The sequence below is a fragment of the Lactuca sativa genome, chromosome 4, assembly GCF_002870075.4.
Source record: "Lactuca sativa cultivar Salinas chromosome 4, Lsat_Salinas_v11, whole genome shotgun sequence".
NCBI lineage: Eukaryota > Viridiplantae > Streptophyta > Magnoliopsida > Asterales > Asteraceae > Lactuca > Lactuca sativa.
The window spans coordinates 182,908,770-182,932,847 of NC_056626.2; the positions used below are offsets into that span (position 1 = coordinate 182,908,770).

Sequence of the window (24,078 nt, forward strand, 5' to 3'; positions counted from 1 at the left end):
AATCCAAATTATAAATTCACCCATTTCTCAAAAATTTGTATCTATAACAACTTTAAACTTCAAGCCCCGTATATTACATCCTACAACTTTGAAGTTTGAACATATCCGCATTGGATTGGAATCACATGACATGCATTTATTGATCAAATAGGCCCACCACCCACTATATTCTGTTTTGCTTAACTCATTGAAAAAAACAACCCAAAGGGGCCCAAAACCTACCAAACCAAAGTAAACACATAACGTGGTCCTTTTACAAACCAATAATGCCAAATTAAACACAACATGTGGGTCCTTTTACTAACCAATCATGCATTTGCTCCATTACCCAATTACGAAAAAACACAATCTTATGAGCATCTCATAAATATGAATAAACAAGAACAAAGAAAAACAAACAAATTGCTTTTCTACTTATTTGTACAATTAAAAAAGCCTTGGAACTTAATTCAACACAATCAACCGATAACGATGAAAATCTAATAGTCGTTGGAGACGGGAATGTGTTCATCGGAGGAGATGAACACATTTGGGTAAATGGCTCCAGCCAAACCACCACCAATGAGGGGTCCGACCCAGTACACCCAGTGTCCAGAAAAGTCAAAGCTGGCTACAGCAGGTCCAAAAGATCTAGCTGGGTTCATTGATCCACCAGAGAATGGACCTGCTGCCAAAATGTTGGCGCCAACAATGAACCCGATTGCCATTGGGGCAATTGTGCCAACTGACCCCTTCTTTGGGTCACATGCGGTGGCGTACACTGTGTACACCAACGCAAATGTGATAACAATTTCGAAAACTACTCCTTGAATTGCTCCTAAGCTTCCAACATTGTGTGTAGGAACAGCCTGAAAAAAAAAATATAAAACATAAATATTATTTGAAAAAACCACTTAACCTAACATAATAAGTATTTGTAACTTTATAAATCTTTTTATATAAAAGTCTTCTAATATTACTTTAATGGTTATAAAATTATAGTAATAAATTAATCGTTTATAAAAGAAACAAAAAAAATTAAAAATAATACTCCTCATATTATCCAAGTTGTTTCACCTGCTCATTTTGCTTACGTATAGTACAAATCGTAAAGAAAAGTCTACAATGCTTACCAGGCCTCCGGTGACGAAGCTGAGAAGGAAGCATGCGACGGTGGAGCCAAGAAGTTGAGCGATCCAGTAAAACACGCCGGTAAGGACGGTGATCTGGCCGCCGACGGCCAAACCGAAGGTGACAGCTGGGTTGACGTGGCCGCCGGAGATGTTGGCAGCGATTGATACGGCAACAAACAGAGCAAATCCATGGCAAACAGCGATGGCTACAAGACCAGCTGGATCTAGGGCAGCATCTGCTGTTAATTTGCCTGTATTAAATTAACAAAAAAAGGAATTGGGTTATGGAGATATATCATGATAGATCGGTTAGTAATGGTTATGGGGAGTTCTGAACTTACCATAAGCGATGGCAGAACCTACTCCGGCGAAGACGAAGAGCAAGGTGGAGATGAACTCTGCAATGTAGGCTTTGATAGAGCTGCCACTGAAGGAGTCACCCAAACTACCAATGGCGATTCCAGGCATTTTGTGTAGAGTATTGTATTAATGGATAAGGAATAGCTGAATTTGGAAAGGAGATGGAAATAGAAAGAGAGGGTGATGTTGAATATGGCGCTCTATGTACAACACTAAGAGGGTTTATATACTAAAATTTCCCAAATAATGATCACGTAAATACAAGAGTATTATTTTATTTAGTTAATTTCAAGAACAACATATTTTATTGAAAAAACATTTATAGCAAAATATTTTAATTTTTATCAACAATAGTAATTTACGTCACAATACATTGAACTCTATAGAGTTTAATGGAATGTCATATCATCATTCACTATTCCATACAATTCTTTTTATTTTTATCCCACAATACATTAAACTCTAGAAGTTCAATCAAACATATTAAAAAAGTATTTATTTAAAGATTTAAAGACTTTCTTTTTTCCCATTGATGAGTTCAATGATCCATTGAATGCCAATGTGACATTTCACAATGATGGAGTTGTATCCATTAAGTGATAACTAGGCATGACACCTCATTCAACTCTTCAATTAAACTCCTCATTGTGGATGCTCTTAATTCTTTTTTTAATTATATTTTTTCGGAAGGGCAAACACACACTTATACATTATTGTTAAACTACTTTGTCACCAACGACACTTGAACCTTCAAACATTTGATCGAAGGACAACTTTGTACCAACAAAAGATACGGCTAAGATACAATCTCTTTGGTTATAATTATGTGTTAGTATAGAATTACATATTATGTTAGACCATCCATCCACCCTTATGCGTATTTGTATTATAAAAGCTCTTTGTATATTGATATAAATATCATATAATATGGACATATCCTTATGAAAAAATCATTCGTTAACATGATATTAAATAGCACACACTAAAACCTTAATCTGGTTGTTGTAATACCTTACTCCTCCCGATGTTTTCCTCTTATCTACTCTTTTCCCTCCTCTTCTTTCTAAATTGCCAACACAAACGACAAAGACTTACCCACTTTTGAAAAACCCTTTAAAATAACCGACATTAAAGCCCATGTCCATCTTTTACTATACCTTGAACAACTCAACTACGACGTTTGGAGAGTGCTTTTGAGGCTCTTTGCACCGGATTTGACATTCTTGATCATATGGACAAATCGTGTGATACACCACAATCCATATACCACCTACCATGAACACAAATGGAAGAACACTGATTCCATTGTGATGCTTTGAATAGATGGCACACTCTCGCAACTTATTATTCAAATGAAAAACAATGGCTGTCATATTTGGATCAATTTGCAAATATTATTCTATGATAACAAAGACACAAAGATCAACCAAGTTGACTAGGAACTTCGAAGCATTAGCATCAATGGTTCATGCCTCACTGCATATTGTACTTGCATCAAATCTATCACATGCTTTCTCGACAATGTTGATGACATAGTGCCCGAGAAAATTATTTTTACCTACATGATCAACAATCTCTCTTCTAAATATGAGTACATCACAAGCCTTATCCGATATCACATCCCTCTCCTGACTTTTCTAGAGGCATGTCTTTGCTTCTTCTTAACGATCAAAGAATGTGCCAAACATGAACCAACACCTCACAAACCCGCTTCCTCTCCTACTGTGCTTACCGTGGAATCTTCCACCCATGGAAATCATCACGACAACAACCATTAGGGAAGTCGGGGTGGTTTTTGAAATGGTCTGTGCCAAAAATAACTTCACAATCCTTTATGGGGTCCTAGTTTCACGTATCAACAACAACAATAACCTTACTAGTCTGATTAGTAGCAGGCCTATTTATGAAGTGTTATGAAATCAATCGAATATGTAATCTGATTCAATATGAACACGGTGATGTAAATATAATCTTGATTCAACTCATATTATTTGGAGAGCGTAGAGTACATTTGTGAGAATAAAAGTGAAAGCACAAAGTTGCAAAAGTTACAAATGACTTAAGCCCTACACTATATATATATATATATATATATATATATATATATATATATATATATATATATATATATATATATATATATATATATATATATATCAGGAATTCGACATTGAAAGAGATACAATATAAATTCCTGATAAAATACATATAGAATCGAAGTCATGTAGACCTTCAATCCAGACACTCTAAACAACACTTTGACTACTACTTAAGACTTTGATATATCAGAACATCTTCGACTCTACAATACCCCCTCCTCTTTTTGATCAATATTTAATCTTCAAATTGTAGGTAGCGTTTTTATCACTATCAATAATACTCTTCTTATTTCCATATTCCAAACGATAATCTTCTTTATCGCCACTCTGTCTTCATTAGAATTCTTATTACATTTATTAATGCGGAGAAGAATGCTAGAAAGATTTTGATTAGAATACATTTATTTATCATCAATATGGAAGAAGTATTTCTTTTTGCCTCCTTTCATGTTCTTTCCCTGAAACATTACACCCTTTGATTTCATAAGGATTTCACCATCTTCATAGTCATCAGCGTTCAGATTACCTTTAAAAATTGACATAGGAACTTTTAGCTTTTTATTAAAGGTAGTAGGAAACTCGAAGTCTGTTAATGACAAATGAGCATAGTAACATACGAAGCTTTTGATATGACTATATCTAATGATGTAAGATGCTTTATCTTGAACTCGATCATTATTCATATCTCCCATAATCTTCGTAACAGTAATAAGATCATTCAAGTTCATCAGTGGAAAGTCAACAATAGTGAACTTATAAAGAGTATAATTAGCCCTGACCACCTTGTATCGATAATTTTGAACAACTCCTTCGAAAATGACATCTGGAGTTATTGATACAAGTTTAATGATTTTTACTAAGGACCAAACTTCTTCTTCTTTGTATTCGAGAACTACATGAAATCTTATCTTCATACTTTTGTACTCCTCTGAATCTTGATAATTTTCAGCAAGCTTAAACTGAGCAAATGGGAACATTGTATGATTGAATGGGAAGTCCAACTGATTAAAATCTGAATCTTCGATGGCATAACTTTTCTTTGACTGTTTTTCAAATGTATCAACTTCGCCATAAACTACTCTCTCGATGGTTTCATAACACCAAACTTTACTTGGATCCCCCCATTTTCAAGACCAAGTGGATCATTTGCTCTCAGTCTCATTATATTGTTAAGTTCTTCGTTTTCTGTATTTCAAGTTCTTGTAATTTCTTCTTTTCTTCTTCAGTAGGCTCAACATGAACAGCTTTTTCCTTTTCCCTTCGATTATGAGTTTGCAACAGATTTGACAATCGAAGAACATGAACCTCCTTAGTTTATATTCATCCCCTTCTTCGATGGAAGTTTTGAAACAACAACTTTAACATTTTGAGATGACGTTGTTGTCGAAGCTGTCGGAACATGTTTCACAAGAATTAGAGTTAGGATTTGTGTGGTGTAAACCTTTCCAACTACATTTCCTTTTTCTTCCTCTCCATCCTTCGATGAACCACCCTTATCTTCCTTTTGTGACATGAGCATTAATAGGCGTGGATCATTTGTAGGCAATCGAAGAACAAGATCGAGAATTGGAGCATGTCGATTTTTAAAAAAAGTCTCTACTGAAAAGACAACTTTAGAATGTTTTTCCTCAGAAACTGAAGTTGTTGGTTGAACATCAAACTTCGATAATCTATCATGAAAGCTTGTTAGTGAATTATTAATGCTTCTGAAGACATTCTCATCAGATTCTTTCTTCAACTTCAACCCTTAAGCATAATCCTTATTGAAAGCATGAATGTCTTCGATCAATGTTCGTGTAACACCAAGAAGAATATCAACATTCTGCTGAATTCCAAGACAAAATTTATCCAACTTCTTGACCTCCTTTGTAACCTAATCAACCAAGTCTCAAATATTTAAAACAATAGAATCCTTCGAAATGGTCACCATCTTCTTAAATATCTCATGTATCTACCGAGAAACATTTTGAAATGGTGTAATATCAAACTTGTAAGAAGTCATGTTGTGCGTAAGACGAGTCTCTAACTGTGTAACTGCATTGGTGAAAGAGTCTTTGTCTTTGTTTCTTGAGATTTCAACATCTTATTTACTCACAAAAGAAGCTGTAAAAGCAGAAGAGTCATTTAGAAACTGAATAATTATGCTCAACTTGGAGTTAAGAACTGTGTATTGCATCCCGGACATGATTGTGTGATCTTCAACATCTTCTTCTTCAGGATCAAATTCTAATTCATAAAACTTAATCCTTTCATCTTCCTCAGTATTTGTCATATACTAATCAATAGATTGAGAAGAGAATAGAGCATCAATTGGTTGTGTCAAGATACCTTTAAAAGTAGGAGAATTAAGAGGAAATGTTGTAGGCGAAATTATCGAATTTGGTTGTGGTGATGAAGGTGTTGGTAGAACATTTGAAGAATCTGGAGCAGAAGTTGAAGGATTCTCACTCATTTTAACATTTAAGTCCTTATTAGATAAGTTCTCAATGATTCTCGAAGACCTATCCTTCTCCATATTGGACTTGGTAGAAGGACCTTCGGGTGGAATAACAGTTGTTGACTCAGGAACTGTAGTCGAAGTTGTTTCATGATTTATGATGTTTGTATCCATATTAGATGTGTGTATAGTGATGTGATATCCCTAATTTTACAACAATTTTAAAACTTTTTATTTATGCTTATTTAAAACATAGTTTATTTATAAATGCGGAATTTGTCCCATAAAAGTATTTATGAAGAAATGTTTTTCATTGATTATTAAAAACTTTGGGATGTCATAACTAATACAAGAAATATAAGCATAAACAACCCTTATACTATCTTAGACTATTAGTCTACATCTCCTTGAATCTCTTATCATGCATGTACCTTTGTACCGCTACCTGTGATAAAAAGAAGCTTAGTGGGTGGGGTTGGGAAACCTGATAAATACATAGGCATTTTAATCCCACAATGTTATAATGTGTGTGTGTGCGTATGTATATATATATATATATATATATATATATATATATATATATATATATATTAAAACTTGTAAGATCATTCCTTATTATTTATGCAAGTATATCTCATATAAGCCATCTACCCTTATCCCGAAGATCGTCACATATTGATCCTATATAACCTTACCACATTTAACCAGATGGATTAATGTGAATAATAATTTGATTATGTTGCTGGATTCCATGGTAGTAAACGAGGATCAACAGAGACAACAAGGGAAATAATGGAATACTCGATTTAATATATCTAATCCATGCTCTCGGATTGGTGATGAATGACTATGCCTAATCCGTGCTCTTGGACCAATGTGGCATGATTATACCTAATTCTTACCCTCGGATCTGTAATGAATGACTATACTTCATCCATACTCTCGGATCCTTAATGAATGACTATACTTAATCCATACTTCCGGATCAGTAATGAATGACTATACTTAACCCAAACTCACGCATCAGTAATGAATGACTATACTTAATCCATACTCTCAGATCAATAATGAATGACTATGTGTAACCTATAGCCTCAGATCAAGAATGTCAGATTTCTACTCTGCGTCCATGTCTCACACGTACTCTTAAAAAGACGCTACCGAATATCCAACTTATTAAACCTAACCTCATTTACACATCTTATCCTATCTCTTGGTAAGACTACAACACTCAACACCTAATACCAACTCCGCTTTAGGCAACTCTATTCTACATTAGTTTGTTTGTTAGACACGAAGTATTTTAGGTATTAATACACTTTTTCTAATAACATTCTTATGATTATTATAACAAAATAATAGATATACATATTAACACATATAGAACCATATTTGGTTCACATGTCATATATTATCAAATACGGTTCTAACATATATTCCGGGAAATAAGCATATAGCTCACGTATAAACTCCTTGACATATATTTTAATACTTTAATTGATGCATGTGTTAAAATCATATTCATGTAAGGGACTATGCACTCACTTGATAAAAGTGGATGCCTTGGAATTTGGACATAACTTCTCCTTAGTACTTTATTTTTTCCTCTAACGTAACCTAGATTCACATTACTAAGTCTTAGTATTATATTTCTGGCGAATAATAACATCTAGATTCCTCAGTAATCGTAATATCTACATCAAGACCTATCAAGTAAGGAACAACGAGGTAGGATCATATCGGAGGTAGGGTCCATTTAGTATACAAAGTATACTGTTTGGAAATCTCACTTTAAAAACCTCATTAAATCCAGCCTAGACATCATCCAAATAAGCAGATCAATCAGTATAATGACATGGAATTACTGATAAATCTTATTTATATGTTCATAATAATGACTATGACTATAATTATAATTTACACTGAAAGCAATATAAGTGTAGCTTAACATAAAGAGATTTTCCTAAAAAAAGTCTGGAAATCGTGCTGGTAGAGCTTCTACTTAATAGCTTCTACTTTTCGAGCACTCAAGGACCTCATAGCTTCGCCAGAATACTAAAAACTAAGGGAAAATTAGGCAAAATGCATATAAAATTGAAAGATAATCGTTGCGAAGGTCTGGGAAATGAAAGGAGCAAAAGAGGGTATTTATTGGGCCAAAATCGCCAAATCACGCCGCACTTAACTACCATGCACACCGCACACGTGGTAGGTGGTGGTTCATCCCCCAACAGATGACTGACACGTGGTGCTTGGTGAATGGCTCAACGTGACAAAGCGGGTAGGTGGGGAAGATTTTTGAAAATTCATGTATTGATCATATGAACTCCGTTTTCGACGTTCTCTATATCCACACATAGGTATTTCTATGTACTACAACTTTCGTTTATTCCCCGTCGTCTAATTCTCAGTCGATTTTAAATTTAACAGTCTACGAAGATTACATTGCTAACAACCATGTAAAATTCATAACTTTTACATACGAACTCCGTTTTTGACTGTCTTCATATTGTTTGGTTCCTATTAACGATATCTTCAACTCTCGTTCAGATTGATTCATCTAAATATTGACCGATCTAAAATTTGAGTTTTATGCTAACACAGCTTCGCTGAAACTTCGAAAAATCATAACTTCCTCTCACGAAGTCAAATTTGGGCGTTCTTTATATGCGCACTCTCGGTTTTATGAATACTACGACTTTCATTTAGATCAATTAGACTAATAAATAATCTATTAAAATTTAATTTTTACGATACATAGAGTTGTGTTGGTTTAATCATGAAACTTTGAAGAAGCATAACTTCTTCATACGAAGTTGGATTTCAGTGTTCTTTATATGTACGGAATCCTTGTCACATATATTATAACTTTAGTTAAGATTATTTATCCTAAATAATCTTCTATTAAAAATTCATTTTTAACGCTTAATATATCTTTAATTAAATAACACGAATCTACGGGTTTTAAAATTATCTCCCATTTAGAATGATTACGTCCCAAAATCATCAAAAAAATAGGGGTTGTATAGTGCGTCCGCACAGTAACTTTCCATATTATGCGATGATATATATCCCTGATCGGGCCCTTTTCTGTATTTAGGTGAATACGGTTCAGCCTTTCAGGTTCGGCCTCGACCAAAGAGGTTTGGCCTCAGCCAAATCAGGTTCGGCCTCGGCCAAAGAGGTTCTGCCTTGGCCAATCAGGTTCGACCTTGGACAGTGAGGTTGCTACTTCCCAAGACAAGAAGTACAACTTTGTGCTCCTTCCCATTGAACAATTCTCAGTCGTATGCTTCATCCCAAGAAAAGAAGAACCTTAACTTATGCCTTCCTCCCTAAGGTAAAGAGATTCTCGATTATATATATATATATATATATATATATATATATATGTGTGTGTGTGTGTGTGTGTGTGTGTATGTGTGTGTGTGTGTATCACAAACATACACCTTGAGGTAAATTAACAGTCTCTCTCTATCTCTCTCTCATACAAATCGAACTCGAATTATGATCATCGACTAACTTAACCATTAGAGGGTTCTCCTGGGACCTGTTCCCGAAGAACTCCTGCATGGGTATGTTGTATTTCAAGTATGAAGTTTCGGATTTCTCTTGCATCGTTGGATTCGAGACCTTCATCGAGACCTGAGATATCTAAGGTTCAACAAGTGGTGTTATCCGTGGGACCCTGAGCATAACAGTCATAGCCTCATATGATCCATCACATTTCTTTCCTTAATCTCGATAGAGATAATATATGTATCATAAAGGTCTGACATTGCAAAAAAACTACAAAAGGTCATATCGTTCCTTTGAAAACTGATACACATTATGTTCTTGCTTTCTATTTTCTTATAATATTGTAATAGTACATATACAAAATGCATGAAATCTTCTTTACATAAGCACTAAGTTTTAATATATTAAACATGTACAAGTTTCATTACAAACTGTACTGTAAGGTCACACCTTATGATCTGATGAGTCAAACACAAAACATGTTGTCCACCAGCGTCATCATCAATGCCAGCGATAGCAACGAATTCATCTACAACAATGTGATCCTCATTATATTAGTGATCATTTGTATATTATGTAGTTATACTTTTTAATGATATAATAGATATCTAATCCGTAATCTTAGTGGTTAAGATTAGACCTTACATAGATTAGACGAATCCCTAAAATAGTGGAATCTCCGTTTCTATAATCGTATATAGTATGTTATTAGGGTTAAACCCTAATATAGCTTTGTGTCATGCTTTGTGCGACTGTTCTCTTTGTGAGAACCTTTTCTTAATGAAAACATCTTTGTGATCATCCTTGTTTTTCTGTTCTTGTTTACTCGTTGTTTGTTCTTCATATTCATACTTGAGTGTATCTGATCAATTCAAACCTCAATTGGTATCATAGTAGGTTTAGGATACATTCAAGTTGTCATGTCCTCCCTCTATAATCCAAAGTCATATGCTGATAACAAGATCCCTCTTTCAATGAACATAACTATGTAATGTGGAAATCAAAGGCTATGGTTGTTCTTGAAACCATGGACTTTGATATGCTTAACATATTCGATAATAGTCCACACGTTCCCACATATCAACCTATGGTTAACAACGCTCCTACTAGTCACATGAAACAAAAAGCCAAAGAATAGCTATGACGATGATGAAAAAAGACTTCTCAATCTTGATGTTAAAGTAATGGCAGTCATATGAAACTCTCTTCCTTATCATGTGTATCATTTGGTTCAGAACTGTGAATCTGCTCAATAGATGATGGAAATGCTAATTGTGGCTTATGAAGGCACTGTCGAAGTTCAAATAACAACCATCAACAATCTCAATCAGAGATACAAGCATTTCTTTGCTCAACAAGGTGAGTCTTTAACCCAAACCTTTAACAGGTTTAACTATTTGGTAAATGATATGAGCAGGTTTGGGATTGTCAAGCACTCCTCTTAGTTGGTCTTGAAGTTCTTGGATTCTCTTGGGAAAAGCTGGGAACATCACATTGATGTTCTCAAGAATAGTGAGAAAATAAATATCATGGATCTCAACTCTTTGTTTGGAAATCTGCGAAATTACGAAAAAACTAAAGCACTTCGTAAATACCTCATGAGGGACTCCAAAAAAGAGAAATATGTGGCCCTGGTCTCCATAAAAGAAGCAGTCAGTCTCATCAATGACTTTGATGATTCCGATCAAGGTGAAATAAATAATGATGAAACCCTTGAGGAACTTGTTGCTAGTATTGCACTCATTGTTTAAAGGAAATAACTCAGTGAGAAAGTATAACATAGAGAAAAGAAGTTCAGGTAACTGCTTCAACTGTGGAAGCCCTGACCAGTTTTCCAGGGGCTGTAAAGAAAAGAGAGAATCTCAATGCCTTGAAAACTATGAAATCATGTACAAGAAGTTGCTAGCCCACATGAAGAAAGAGAACATCTATCTCTACCAAAAGCTTTTATCGCAAAGCAGGAGGAATCTGAAGAAGAGGAATCCTATTTATACGAAGGACTAAAGGTTAAAGGTCTTATGGCTCTTGTCACTGAAGCTACTGATGGCAGTTTCAGCAGATGTGACATTGGCCCTTATCAAGCTGTCAGGGAGTCAGAGATAAAAATAAAGGAATTACTCTTCTACTCGTCAGGGCTAGGAGCACGTCTGGTACTTAGATAGTAGATTCTCTATATATATTATTGGTCTCAAGTTCCTTTTGAATGATTTTCTGGAGAAATATAGTCCTCTTTTCACTTTTGGAGATAGCAGTGAATGAGCAGTTAAAAGCCTGGGTACAATAAGGTGTGAATCAGTCGAGCTAAAAGATGTGTTCTATTTTAAGGGATTTCAAAAAAATCTCATTTCAATCAGTCAATTGTTTGATGTTGGCTACAAAGTTCTGTTTACCTGCAATGAAGGAAAATTCATGGACTCAAGGAATGCAATTGTGCTCACTTCATTCAAGAACAATAACATTTACATATTTTGATTCTATTTATGTTTGACGATACTGCTCTATGCTTTCTTTACATTGCTTTTTTCTATCTTGAGATACTAAACATAAGCTTCTACTTTTTATTTTATTGCTTTAATTATAGAACTCTTTTTTCTCTAGAAATTCTTTCTAGCTTTCAAATTACCAAAGGAGTATACATTGTATATTGTACACTAATATTGACTATGTGTTGTCTTCTCTCTAACTGTCTAAGTCTCAAGATCTTCTACCTTCGTCTTGACATTGACCATCATTCATTTTCCTTTATGAAAGGATCAGCGTGTCAATCCTTCGGTACATGATCTTCTGAGTAGAACTAGTTGGAGTCGGCTCTACATCTTTTCTTTAGCACCAACTGCTCTATACCTTAAGCTGATGATCATGTTGAATGACATGAATCATCTTGCCGATGAGTCAATATAAGAGAGAACTATGTATAAACTTGTTTTTCTAGACATTGATCTCATCTTTCTCTTGCACCCTATTTCTGTTGCGATGGGATGAAGTGAAGTTGGGTAACATGGAACGTATAATTTTCATAGATTCTCTCACTACCACATCGATTCCCATCAGACATACAAAGACCTCTTCAACAAGACAACACTCCTTATCTCTTTTATCATGGATCTTAAAGAATGGAACCTTTGAGTTTTGTCTTGATGACTCTCTTAACGTGAAGATTACAAAGATTGGACTCTATTAACTCTTTGATTACAAAGATTGGTTTTTGCTCCTCCTTTGTTTTGGTGAACATGAATCTTGGAATCCATCTGCAATACTTCAATGATTAAGGATATCTCCTCTTTTTGTATGTTGTGAATTGTGTTTTGTTTTGATGCATTTGATCATGTTTGTGTATGCTTTTATAAATAGTGTTGAGGGGAATATATCTCGGAGAAAGGAAACTTATGGAATTTCAATTCAAAAGATTTTCTAGATTGATTCTTTATCTCTCTTCTGAAAAAGATGCACATATTTCATTCTTAGAAAACTTCCTTGTTTGACTAACTCTTTTGTTTTATTCCCTTATTGTTGTATTCGTTATGTTCCTTATTACTTTATTATATTGTACCATATTAAATGAATTGATGGTGAATTATAAATTCTAGACAACAACTTAACTTCATGATACACAAGATAAACCACTTCTCGTTGATAAGTTTACATTGTTTATGATTCGCGTTGATTTCACCTCAGCGTGATTGAAACATCTCGTTCTCTCCTTTAACTTCTTCTCCATAAAACTTAACGATTTAGTGTGATATACCACACACTTATGAAAGTTTGAAACTCTATTTTGATTGTTAGTCTATGTACCATAGGCTATTATTGGAACAAAGTTCTGGTAGGATCGATAGATTCTAAGTAGAAAAACAATTAAAGACGTAATGATGAACACATGGATGGTTTAACTGATGTCGAATGATTAAACTTTAACACCTCAGAAGATCTCGATTAAGAACTTCGACTGTAGAGGTGTTTAGGGTTACAAAGCAATAATAACTATAATCACGTTAGTATCTAAGGCATACATGCATGCACTATTTATAGCTAAACCCTATAATAATCACGGATAGATAGGCCCAATCCGGATATACAATACTAAGCCGATGACGCAACATAACGTACCCAACAATCTCCCCCTTTACGTCAATGGAACCGAAAGCTCAGTTTGGTTGAGCTATAGAAGACTTCTTGACAGTCTTGAACACCTTTGGTATGATAGCCAAAAGAGTATGACGAAACGTGATATACCACCGAAGCATGTCCGTGTTCTTCTTGTTTGCCTCAGAGTTCTGCTTGCACCGATGAATGAGACTAATTATGTACTCTAAGTAGTTTGTTGAGAACAGATGTTTGTCAACAAGAGCGAAAAGAAATTTATTGGCTTCGCCTCTTGTGAACATCACCGTGAGATGTGTAGAATCAATTTGGCTCATCTTCATTTTATTCACATCTCCAGGTTTTGCTGTTGGCTTCACATTAGGTTTCTTATTCATAACTTTAGCTATCTCCTAATCCATTGCAGCTACTTCATGGATATAGGAGGCCAACATTCTCTTCAAATGATCCAGGATCGGCTCATATTCTTTCGGATTGGTGAGCATTATGTTAAACAACAAGATCCAATCACGAGGATTCAAATTTGGAAGATCTGCCAGGGATATAACCGAAACCGAGTTTGCTGAACCTCGGGTTATTTTGAAACTAACATTGATAAACTTCCCGGAAGATGAAGGTTTCAGCACCTTAACAGTAATAATCTTCTGTGCACTCGATGTCAAGTACTATGGCTGACCGAACTTCAGATAAAAATCGATAAGTTCGCGATCAACTTTAGGATGAGGGAAGGGAACTGGAACAGTCGAATCAAAGCAATGAAATTTAAATGTCTTTCGTGTTATAGGCATATCGAACTGTGAGTCCCTTGAATTTTCACAATCAAAAGAAGCGACAGGTTCCAGCCAGTACATGCTCGGAAACTCTATTGCCTCTTTGATGAGCGTTTCTCTTGTCCAGAGAGGAAACAAGGCCTTTTTACAGTTTATAGCATCTTGCTCTGCCTTGTTCTTTCGCTCCCTTTCTTCAGCTTCCTTCGCAACCTGAAGGGTTTCATCCAATTCTTTATCCCTTTTCTTTCGCTTTAGGGCCTCAACAATTGTTTCTTCTTTTTCATCACTATCATCATCTAATCCCTTTTTCTTATCTTGATTACTAGAACCCGAAGCTTTACTACCCTTCGGTTCGGTTTTGACTGTGACTTTTGGTTGAGTAGCATGAGCACCTTCTCCCCTTGTTTTGGAGTTACGAATCTCTACGAAACACCCTTCATTTCATGTAAGAGAGCAATGGCAGGAAGAATCTTGGAAGTCAAATGATTTCTGATGGTCAGAGTAAGTACTGGATCATGAGCACTAAGAAGATTGGTAAGCATATTCTTTACATCACCAGCACAACTCCTTTTCAGCTTGAGCTAATTGCACTTTTTGAACTTCAATAGTAGAGGCTTGGCATGCAAGATCTTCCTTTAATGCACTCTCCTTTGCTAAATCAGTTTGGAGTGTTTGAAGATGAGAAGTCACTGAGCTAAGTAGAGAAATGTTCTCAGCTTAAATGGAAGAACGAACAGACTCAAATTTAGCTTGCTCCTCTTTTAGTGACTTGGATAAGGAAGCAACTAAAGTATTCACTTTGGCTACATTTGAATCAACATGACCTTTGAGGGATTCGAGCAAAATCTGAGAACTGTGAATAAGTTTTCCAACTTCAGCAGTGGCCTTCTTGCAAGAAGAAGTGGAATCCTCAACAGCCTTCATCGATTTGTCAATGGCCCCAGTATATTGCTTGTAACATCCAGATTCCCAGGTATATTATTTTACTCAATTATTTTTGGAGTTTGTGGAAGAACTCGGCGAGTTGGAGCTTAGACTCGCCGAGTAGGGTCGCAGATTCTCATCCAGGTCACGACTGGACTCGGCGAGTCCATGCTGTTTATTGAAACCCTAATGTCCAGGGTTTGAGACCTATTTAAAGGGCCTTATGGCCGTCATTTGCGGCCATCCACCCCAGAGAGAAACCCTAAAGAGATCTAGAGCGTTTGTGAGGAAGGAGAGGTCAATCTTGATATTGGATGGGTAGTTTTACAAGAAGGAAGTGTTTAAGGTAAGAGGAGGCTGAAGGAGGTGCGATTTTTAATGGTTTTGAGCTCATAGAGATTGCATTGAGGTATTATTCTCGGACCTTCTTCAGTTTTGGTGTTGATTCTTAGTGTTAGGGTTTTCCTAACCCTTTTAGAGATTGAGTAATTGGTGTATTTGGTCCCTCCTCGAGTTTGTGTTATGGATCTGGAAATAAAGAGGTCCAGAAACCTTAACCCTTGGAGCTTTATGAGTCATCTTGGAAGTCATGAGCTTGGAATGACATTTTTGGGGCTAAATCACCATTTTGGACCATTTCTATGTTATATGTGTGTCAAGGTCCGAACTTTACGTGATAATCACGCTTGGGAGGCCAGATCTATGATGGTATGGGGCAGATCTGACCTCAGAATTTGTTTTGAGTTTGTACATGTCATGAACTCGCTGAGTCCCAAGAATAGACTCGGCGAGTAGTATGAAGGTTGCCCGTTAATCACCCAGTGAGTGGACTTGCCGAGTTGGGGGTATGACTCGGTGAGTAAGGGAGAGTCAGGGGTCTGAGTTCAAGTTGGAACTCGTCGAGTTGTTCTTGAGAGTTGGCGAGTTGAGTCAGGGTGGCTTCGCGATTCATGCCAGGTGGACTCATCGAATCAAGGGAAGTACTCGGCGTGCCAAGAGAGAATCTAAAAGAGTTAGTGGACACATGTATACTCGCCGAGTCGCCCAAGTGCACTCGACGAGTCGGGTCAAAGTTGACCGTTGACTTTTGTTGACTTTTAGGGTTTGGTCAGCAATGTGGCCTTTAGGCCAAGAGAGGGGTAAAATGGTCTTTTACCCTTAAGAGGGTGCCAAGAGAGGGTTGAGTCTAGTCTCGAGAGTTATATTCATGAGAGTATTTGCCTTATGTGCTAGGCGGTGGCGAGTTCGAGATTCAAGTACGAGGATATCTGCTTTCTGCTTGCGAGGTGAGTCTTCTCACTATACTTTACCTAGAGTGGTAATAGAGTTATGTGACAGAGTTATTATATGCTATATATGTGATGTGTGGCACCGCATTATTTCTATGTGATTTATGTTGTGTGTATATCAGAGATAGGACCAGAAGGTCCACAGAGCTAGGACCAAAGGGTCCGCAGAGTTAGGGCCCAAGGGCCCACAGAGTTATAGCCTCGAGTGGCTAATATGTGCTATATGTGGTGTTTTTAGTATTATGTGCCAGTATATTTGTATGCTATTTATATGTTGAGATTTATTGTGATATATGATATGCATGATTCAGAGTTAGGACCATTGGTTCCATAGAGTTAGGGCCAGAGGGCCCACAGAGAGCTGGGACCGGAGGGTCCCACTGAGACATACTGACCGGAGGGTCAACAGAGATTATAGCCTTGAGTGGCTAGTATGTGTTAGAGTGATATTTTGGGGAACTCACTAAGCTTCGTGCTTACAGTGTTTTGTGTGATGTGTTTCAGGTTATCACAGGATCACGGGACGACACCGGCTCGATTGTACACACCAGAGGAAGCGTTTATTTGAGGATCCTGGTTTATTAATTGATTGAACAAAAAAAGTCATGTATTGTAAATTAAAAAAGATGGAGATTTTTGTGAAAAGTGTTAAGAGATAAACGATTTTAAATGAAAATTTTGTTTTCAAAATTTCGGTGTTACATTGCTCAAAAGCAGTGTCCATAAAATCTTTGAGCACAACATCATGGTATGACTTTTTAGAGGCAAGCAATTGATCAAGCTTGTCAACAATACTCTGCAATTGTTGTCGTGAGACATGAGACTCTTCATCGTCATCTGTTGGAAGCCGATATGGACTGTAATAAGTCGAGTCAAACTCAACATTATCACCACCAAGAGTATCACCAGAATCGGTGGAAGGTGAGGGTGAAAATGGTTTGGAAATAACAGGAGGTTCAGCTTCAGTATCCGCCCCCATATCAGATATGTTGAAGTTTACTGGAGGTTCGGTTATTATGGTGGTAGGAATGGTTGTGGTAGTGGCTTGTGAAAAGATAGGAGGGGTTAAAGGAGTTGTAGAAATTGGTATGGAACTAACTGGTGGTGGTGGTGGTACAAAAGTTGTGGTTTGAGATGTGGGAGGTGGTGGAATAGGAGCAACCAAAGTTGGAACAATGGTTTTTGGTGGAGATGGAGGAGGTGTTGGAACCTTGTCATTAAGAGGTTTGGTGGGAGTTGGTGAATGAGGAGGTGTAGTACCTCTCGGTGATTCATGATGTTGAATTTCCTCTTCCTCATCCTCCTCATCATTGTCTGAGTTGGGAGGAGAAGGACTCTTTGATTTCTTCTCCATCTTCTTAATCTTCTTTGGAGCCAAAGAATCACCCTTTTCTGCCTTTTGCTTTCTAGACTTGGCAGGCTTAGACGAGGGACCTTCGGTTGTCACTTTCTAGGTATTCGCCCTTTTGCCTCGGTTGGCTGGCTTCTCCACAACATCCAAAGCAGCTTGCTGTTCTGGAGTCAGTACTCTCGGTCCTTTAGGAGGAAGCTTGCGGTATTCAGCCATCACCTTACTTTCGGCTGACACACACCTATACATCGTCTCAGGTATGGAACCATTGTGAGAGAACTTTGTGACATCAGAGAAGATGATTTTCTTCATGTGAAAAGTAGCCATAGATGAGACCAGGGCATTATTCATTACTGGAATCTGCAAAGAATCAATATCCCTTCACGTGATAACGGGTTCAGTTGAATGATCATGTTCTGATTGGGTTTGATCACGAGCAATGAGGACGATGTAGTTTGATCTTGAACAGATGATGAATCTGCCATTGTTGAGATAAGGAAGAAGATGAAAACTTGCAGATCGCCTGGTGTATTGAGAGAATTTGAAGAAGGCGAGAAGGTACAATATGTGTGAGAAACCCTTTATATACCATTTCCAAGAGAGAGAAAGAATCTTCGTGATGATGATACGATCACAGAAGCACCGCCTGAAAAAGCGCGATGTGACAGCTTGGTTTCCCCAGATAGATGTCATCAAGCGTGGGTTTAGGAACCGTTCAAATTCACGTGCCCAAAATCTTATCCACATATCGTTTTTTCAAATTCACCTTCGCTCCAGATGTGATAACAACCATTTTCGCGCCTAATAAAAAACTTCAAACAGACCATCGGAAACAACAAACAAAATTTTGGAAAATCACAACGTATTTTCATACAAGAGTGTGCCAAAAGAAAGATATAAAGCAAAATGTGTATAGGATGTGAGTGATGTCTGGTAGAAGACATAAAGCAGATGCTTCCGGGCAAGAATATCTTCCTTCAATGTCAAGAGAGACTTGAAGTGCTTGCGTGGTTTCCCGAAAAAATACGATTGAGTGCTTGTAAAGAAACTCCGAAAGGCTTCTTTTAAATAATAGGATAAGGGTGGCTTATCTTCAACCGAACGTCGATTCTTAACATAAGACCGAATGTTGGATGAAGTACTTGTGAGACCGATGTGGTCTGTTGAACAAGTAGGTTGGATATACTTTGTTGTGACTAAAGATGTTATATAAATCTTAAAAACAAAAACAAACTGGATCTTTTTGGGAACAAATGCCTTAGGTGTTAGACAATTTCATAAAAGATCACTCAAAAATAAAATGAGATTTCGTTAGGTAACAAGTAAGATCTGGAATATAAAGATTCACCGTCAAATCATTGTTGGTGTTGGATTGTGGGTTTCACTCAGCACGTGGTGTACGTATCTAAGATCATAAACACAGATTTTATGCAACCATAAACCTCAGTGGTAAAAGCTGAGAGTCTCAAGGGTTACAATGTTGAACCGAAAGTTGATGGAGAATGTAAAGGAGGTGGTTAAGGAACCGAAAGTACCTCTGCTATATAATCGTGACAAAGCAGAAAACTCTTAACTCATTTGAGAAGAGTAAGGTAGCTCATGACTTGAGTGGATTTATTAGCCTGATTGGGAAGAAATGATAGGTATAAATCGATTCATTAAGGCCTTGATCTTAGTCTTAGAGGCTTCGGTCGACATGCAACAACATGCTTCTAGGGACACTTAACTAGTTCATATGAAAAGAATCATACCTGCCTTAGCTCCAAATTATGTTGCACTGAAATACTTGGGACCTAATTAAAAAGAACATGCAAACAAACAAACCACACAAACAAAACAAACAAAATAAAACTAAAAAACTTTTAGAAAAATATTTTTGGAGTTTTGAAATTTTCTGAAAAATAATAAAAACAAAAAAATAAAATAAAAAAATTAGCACAAAACACTCTTAAAAAAATGAAAGAGAAAATTGTGAAAGAAATAGACTTAAAAAAAATAAACAAAATTTACAGCTGAAACCAAACCTAAAAAGAATGAAGCGAAATAAGCCGAGCGTTCGGTTCATTCCGGTTCCCGAAAATTATGGAGCCGAAATAGACCGAGCGTTCGGTTCATTTCGGTTCCCGAAAAATCCGGAATCGAAATAGACCGAGCGTTCGCTCTATTTCGCTTGTCTAATTTTTAGATAGAGGTTTGATGATTCGGCACCAACTCTGCTTCCATCATTCCCAAACCTTGTAAAATTTTATTGAAGCTTGATTCTGGTAAGGCTTTAGTGAATATGTCAGCCAGTTGATCAGAGGACCGAACGAAATGTACTTCCATGTTCCCATCTTCTACATGGTCCTTGATGAAATGGTATCTCAGTGCAATATGCTTTGTCTTTGAGTGTTGCACTGGATTGTGGCATGTTCTTATCGCACTTTCTGAGTCACAATAGAGATGTATTTTCTTCATACTTAGCCTGTAGTCTCTTAGTTGGCTTTGTATCCATATCACTTGAGAGGTACACGATGCTGCAACTATGTACTCAGCTTCGGCTGTTGAAAGAGACACACATGTTTGCTTCTTGGACTGTCAGCTAACAAGTTTACCTTCAAGGAATTGGCATCCACCAGTTGTGCTCTTTCGGTCCAGACCACATCCTCCAAGATCGGCGTCAGAAAAGGATTGAACAAAAAATCCAGTTCTAGCAGGGTACCAAAGACCGAGAGAAGAGGTTCACTTCAGATAACAGAAAATATTTTTCACTGCCACCATGTGAGGCTCTCTTGGATTTGCTTGAAACCTGACACAATCACTAACAGAAAACATAATGTCTGATCTACTAGCCATTATATACATAAGAGACCCTATCATTTGACGATAGAGTGTTACGTCAACAGTCGGTTTTTCCAAAGACGGTGTTAACTTTGTGCCAAATGCCATGGGAACCTTCACTTTCGAATCTCCCGTCATACCAAACTTTGCCAACAATTTCTTCGTGTAGGCCTCTTGGTTGATAAAAGTACCTTCTGGTCCCTGTCTTATATTCAAACCAAGGAAAAAATTAAACGGACCCATTGCGCTCATTTCAAATTTAGTCTCCATCAACTTCCTGAATTCAGCCGTTAAGCTAGGATTCGTAGAGCCAAAGACGATGTCATCAACATAAATCTGAACTATCATTAGATGTTCGCCTTCTTTCTTTCGGAAGAAGGTTGGGTCAACCGAACCTTGCTTGAATTTTGACATTTTAAGAAAGCGAGTTAAAGTTTCATACCAGGCCCTCGGTGCTTGCTTCAGACCATATACAGCTTTATCTAACGCATAGCAATGATCAGGGTATTTCTCGTTCACGAACCCAGGTGGTTGCTCAACATACACCGTTTCTTGTAGTTCTCCATTCAAGAAAGCACATTTCACATCCATTTGGAAAACTTCAAAGTTTTTATGAGCGTCATATGCCAGAAAGATTCTAACTGATTCCAACCTTGCTACATGAGCAAAGGGCTCCTCATAATCTATCCATTCTTCTTGGCAATATCCCTTCACCACCAACCGAGCCTTATTGCGTATAACGTTCCCCTCTTTGTCCAACTTATTCTTGAAGAACCATTTTAAGTCGACCACTGAAGCATCCTTTGGAGTGGGAATCAACCTCCAAACTCGATTACGTTCAAACTCATAGAGTTCATCTTGCATAGCTTGTACCCAATCAACGTGATCAAGTGCAACATTAACTGTCTTCGGTTCGACTTTGGATACAAATGAATTAAACATACATAATTCAACATTAGAGAATAATGCAGTTTGTTTCGCTTTCAATTGAGAACGTGTTAGAACCCGCTTAGATGATTCACCAATTATTTGTGCTTTTGGATGATCCTTAGTCCATTTCATTAAAGGAGGGTAATTAGGGTCATAGGCTGGATCCAACTCTGCATTTACTTCTTCTTCAAGTTCTGGTTGATCATCTTCGTCATTTGGTTTCTCATTCTCCCCCTCAAATGGCGAGGCATATCCCTTGTCAGGTTTAGAGTTCTCCTCCTCTGTTGGAGTTGGATTCTCCCCCTCGAAAGACATATCAGTTGTTTTTGGTGCAGATGAACCCTCCCCCTTGAACGTTGAGATGTTGTTTAGAGGGTCAGTTAAGGGTTGACCTTCATTCGGTTTAGGAGGTTCATTTTCCATTTCTTTTGCAGCTTCATCAATGATCTTTTTCAGATTGTCAATTTTGTTGTCTGCTGCTTTCGCCTCTGAGTGTGCAGCCTTTTCGAGTTCATCAAATAGCCTTATGTATTCTTCAAACAAGTTGGAAATGGGAACCGAGACTTGTCCTGATTCAGGAAATATTCTCCCCAAGTCACTTTCGCTTCTTTGAACTTTCTTCATATAGTTGTCATCAAAGGTTACGTAGTATGTTTCTTCAATACGTTTGGAGTGTTTGTTCAAAACTCCGTATGCCTTTAAAGTGAGTGAATAGCCAAGAGAAATTCCCTCATCGGCTTTGACGTCAAACTTGTTTCAGTTCTCTTTGGAATTGAAAATGAAGCACCTTGAACTGAACACATGGAAAAATTTAACATTGGGCTTTCGATTGTTCAGAATTTCATATGGAGTGATGGAGAATCGTTTGTTGAGTAAGGATCGGTTCTGAGTATAGAAAACGGTTGCAACTGCATCAACCCAGAAGTATAGCGGAAGAGAAGCGAAGCTTAGCATGGTTCGGGCTGCCTCACATAAAGAACGATTTCGTCTTTCAACAATCCCATTATGTTGTGGTGTATAGGGGGCCGAGAAGTTGTGATATATCCCCTTTTCAGCCAGAAAGTCCTCAAAATATTTATTCTAGAATTCAAGCCCATTGTCGCTTCAGATATTCCTCACAAGCTTTCGCAGTTGCACTTCCACTTGCTTGATGAACGTCTTCAACTTGGGAGTTGCGTCTGATTTCTGTTTAAGAAAGGAAACCCAGGTGAAGCGTGAAAAATAATCTACTATGACAAGAATGAACATAATAGCACCGAAGCTTTCGATAGCCGAAGGTCCACATAAGTCAATATGTAGAAGTTCAAGAGCTTCAACAATCTTTGTATTGATACATGTAGGATGGCTCTTTCTGCTTTGTTTGCCCATCTCACACGCTGCCCGATAAGGAAAGGGGGTAATTTCTAACAAAGTTTTAGTTTTTTCCTAGGCGTAGCATAGATGTTCCTTATCAAACTTGAGAAGTGGAAGGCCTCGAACATGATCACCAAGCACCAACTTATTGATGTCTTTGAAGTTCAGGTGCGATAGACGTCGATGCCAACCAACTTTCATCAGTGTTCGCCTTTGTCAGCAGGCATATTGCTGGTTTTCCTCGACTTGGGTTGAGATTTAAAAGATACATCTCTCCCTTGCATTCAGACTTCAACAGAACCCTTTTAGATTGCTTCTTAATTATTTCTTATCCCTCATTATCAAATGAAACCTTCAAACCAGTTCCCACAACTAATTGTGATACACTGATGAGGTTATGCTGCAATCCTTCCACATAAGCTACTTTTCGAATCGAGAAGTCTCTGTTGGTTATCATTCCATATCCTTTGATTGTGCCATAAGATTTATTTCCGTACTTCACATATCCATCATCCTTAAGGGACCGAAACTCCCTTAGCTCTTCCCTCCTTCCTGTCATGTGACGCGAGCAACCACTGTCTATGTACCATTCATCATCGAACTGATCGTCACTTATAACCTGCAAATTCATGTAGATTTAGGAACCCAAATTTTCTTGGGCCCTTTTGAGTCTTTTACAGAAAAAGGAATAACAGTAGAAATATCAACCAAATAAGTTCTTTTTATTAGAGTTGTTTGGTCTTTTCTTTTGATGGTATACACCTTGATTTTGTTTTTATCTTGTTTAAATTTTGGTATATTAGATGGTGTGTTGTTAGATAGTTTTGGGATATTCTTTTTAATCCTAGGTTTAGCTGACTTTTTCTAATTATTGATATTAGAATGTGAATCAAGCTTTCCATTTCCTTTGATGTCCTTCACTGAATTCGATTTTCTTTGGGAGTAGGAAGGACCGAAACTTGACTTTCGGTTGTTAGCCTTGGCGCTGTGACCGAAACTTGACGTTCAGTTCT

General features: G+C 37.2%; 2 protein-coding genes across 2 annotated transcripts; both read right to left on the bottom strand.

Annotated features, from left to right (window-relative positions):
* Nucleotides 1-295: 295 nt before the first annotated feature.
* Nucleotides 296-1,674, bottom strand: LOC111900815 (aquaporin TIP2-1). Its single transcript, XM_023896704.3, has 3 exons — nucleotides 1,454-1,674; nucleotides 1,113-1,363; nucleotides 296-848 (listed from the first exon to the last, which is right to left on the bottom strand). Exons 1-3 carry the CDS (start codon nucleotides 1,578-1,580, stop codon nucleotides 480-482), a joined length of 747 nt encoding a protein of 248 aa, XP_023752472.2. The 5' UTR covers nucleotides 1,581-1,674; the 3' UTR covers nucleotides 296-479.
* Nucleotides 1,675-14,293: 12,619 nt separating this feature from the next.
* Nucleotides 14,294-17,965, bottom strand: LOC111900825 (uncharacterized). Its single transcript, XM_052771044.1, has 2 exons — nucleotides 17,314-17,965; nucleotides 14,294-14,832 (listed from the first exon to the last, which is right to left on the bottom strand). Exons 1-2 carry the CDS (start codon nucleotides 17,963-17,965, stop codon nucleotides 14,294-14,296), a joined length of 1,191 nt encoding a protein of 396 aa, XP_052627004.1.
* Nucleotides 17,966-24,078: the final 6,113 nt, after the last annotated feature.

Bases quoted from the DNA above. Each gene is read 5' to 3' on its own strand.
- LOC111900815 (XM_023896704.3), bottom strand. From the start codon at position 1,580: ATGCCTGGAATCGCCATTGGTAGTTTGGGTGACTCCTTCAGTGGCAGC. The intron at 1,364-1,453 runs GTAAGTTCAGAA...AATTTAATACAG, and splicing joins AGGTTCTGCCATCGCTTATG to GCAAATTAACAGCAGATGCT. The intron at 849-1,112 runs GTAAGCATTGTA...TTTTTTTTTCAG, and splicing joins GCTTCGTCACCGGAGGCCTG to GCTGTTCCTACACACAATGT.
- LOC111900825 (XM_052771044.1), bottom strand. From the start codon at position 17,965: ATGGAGAAGAAATCAAAGAGTCCTTCTCCTCCCAACTCAGACAATGAT. The intron at 14,833-17,313 runs GTAACACCGAAA...CATGAAATGAAG, and splicing joins GGACACTGCTTTTGAGCAAT to GGTGTTTCGTAGAGATTCGT.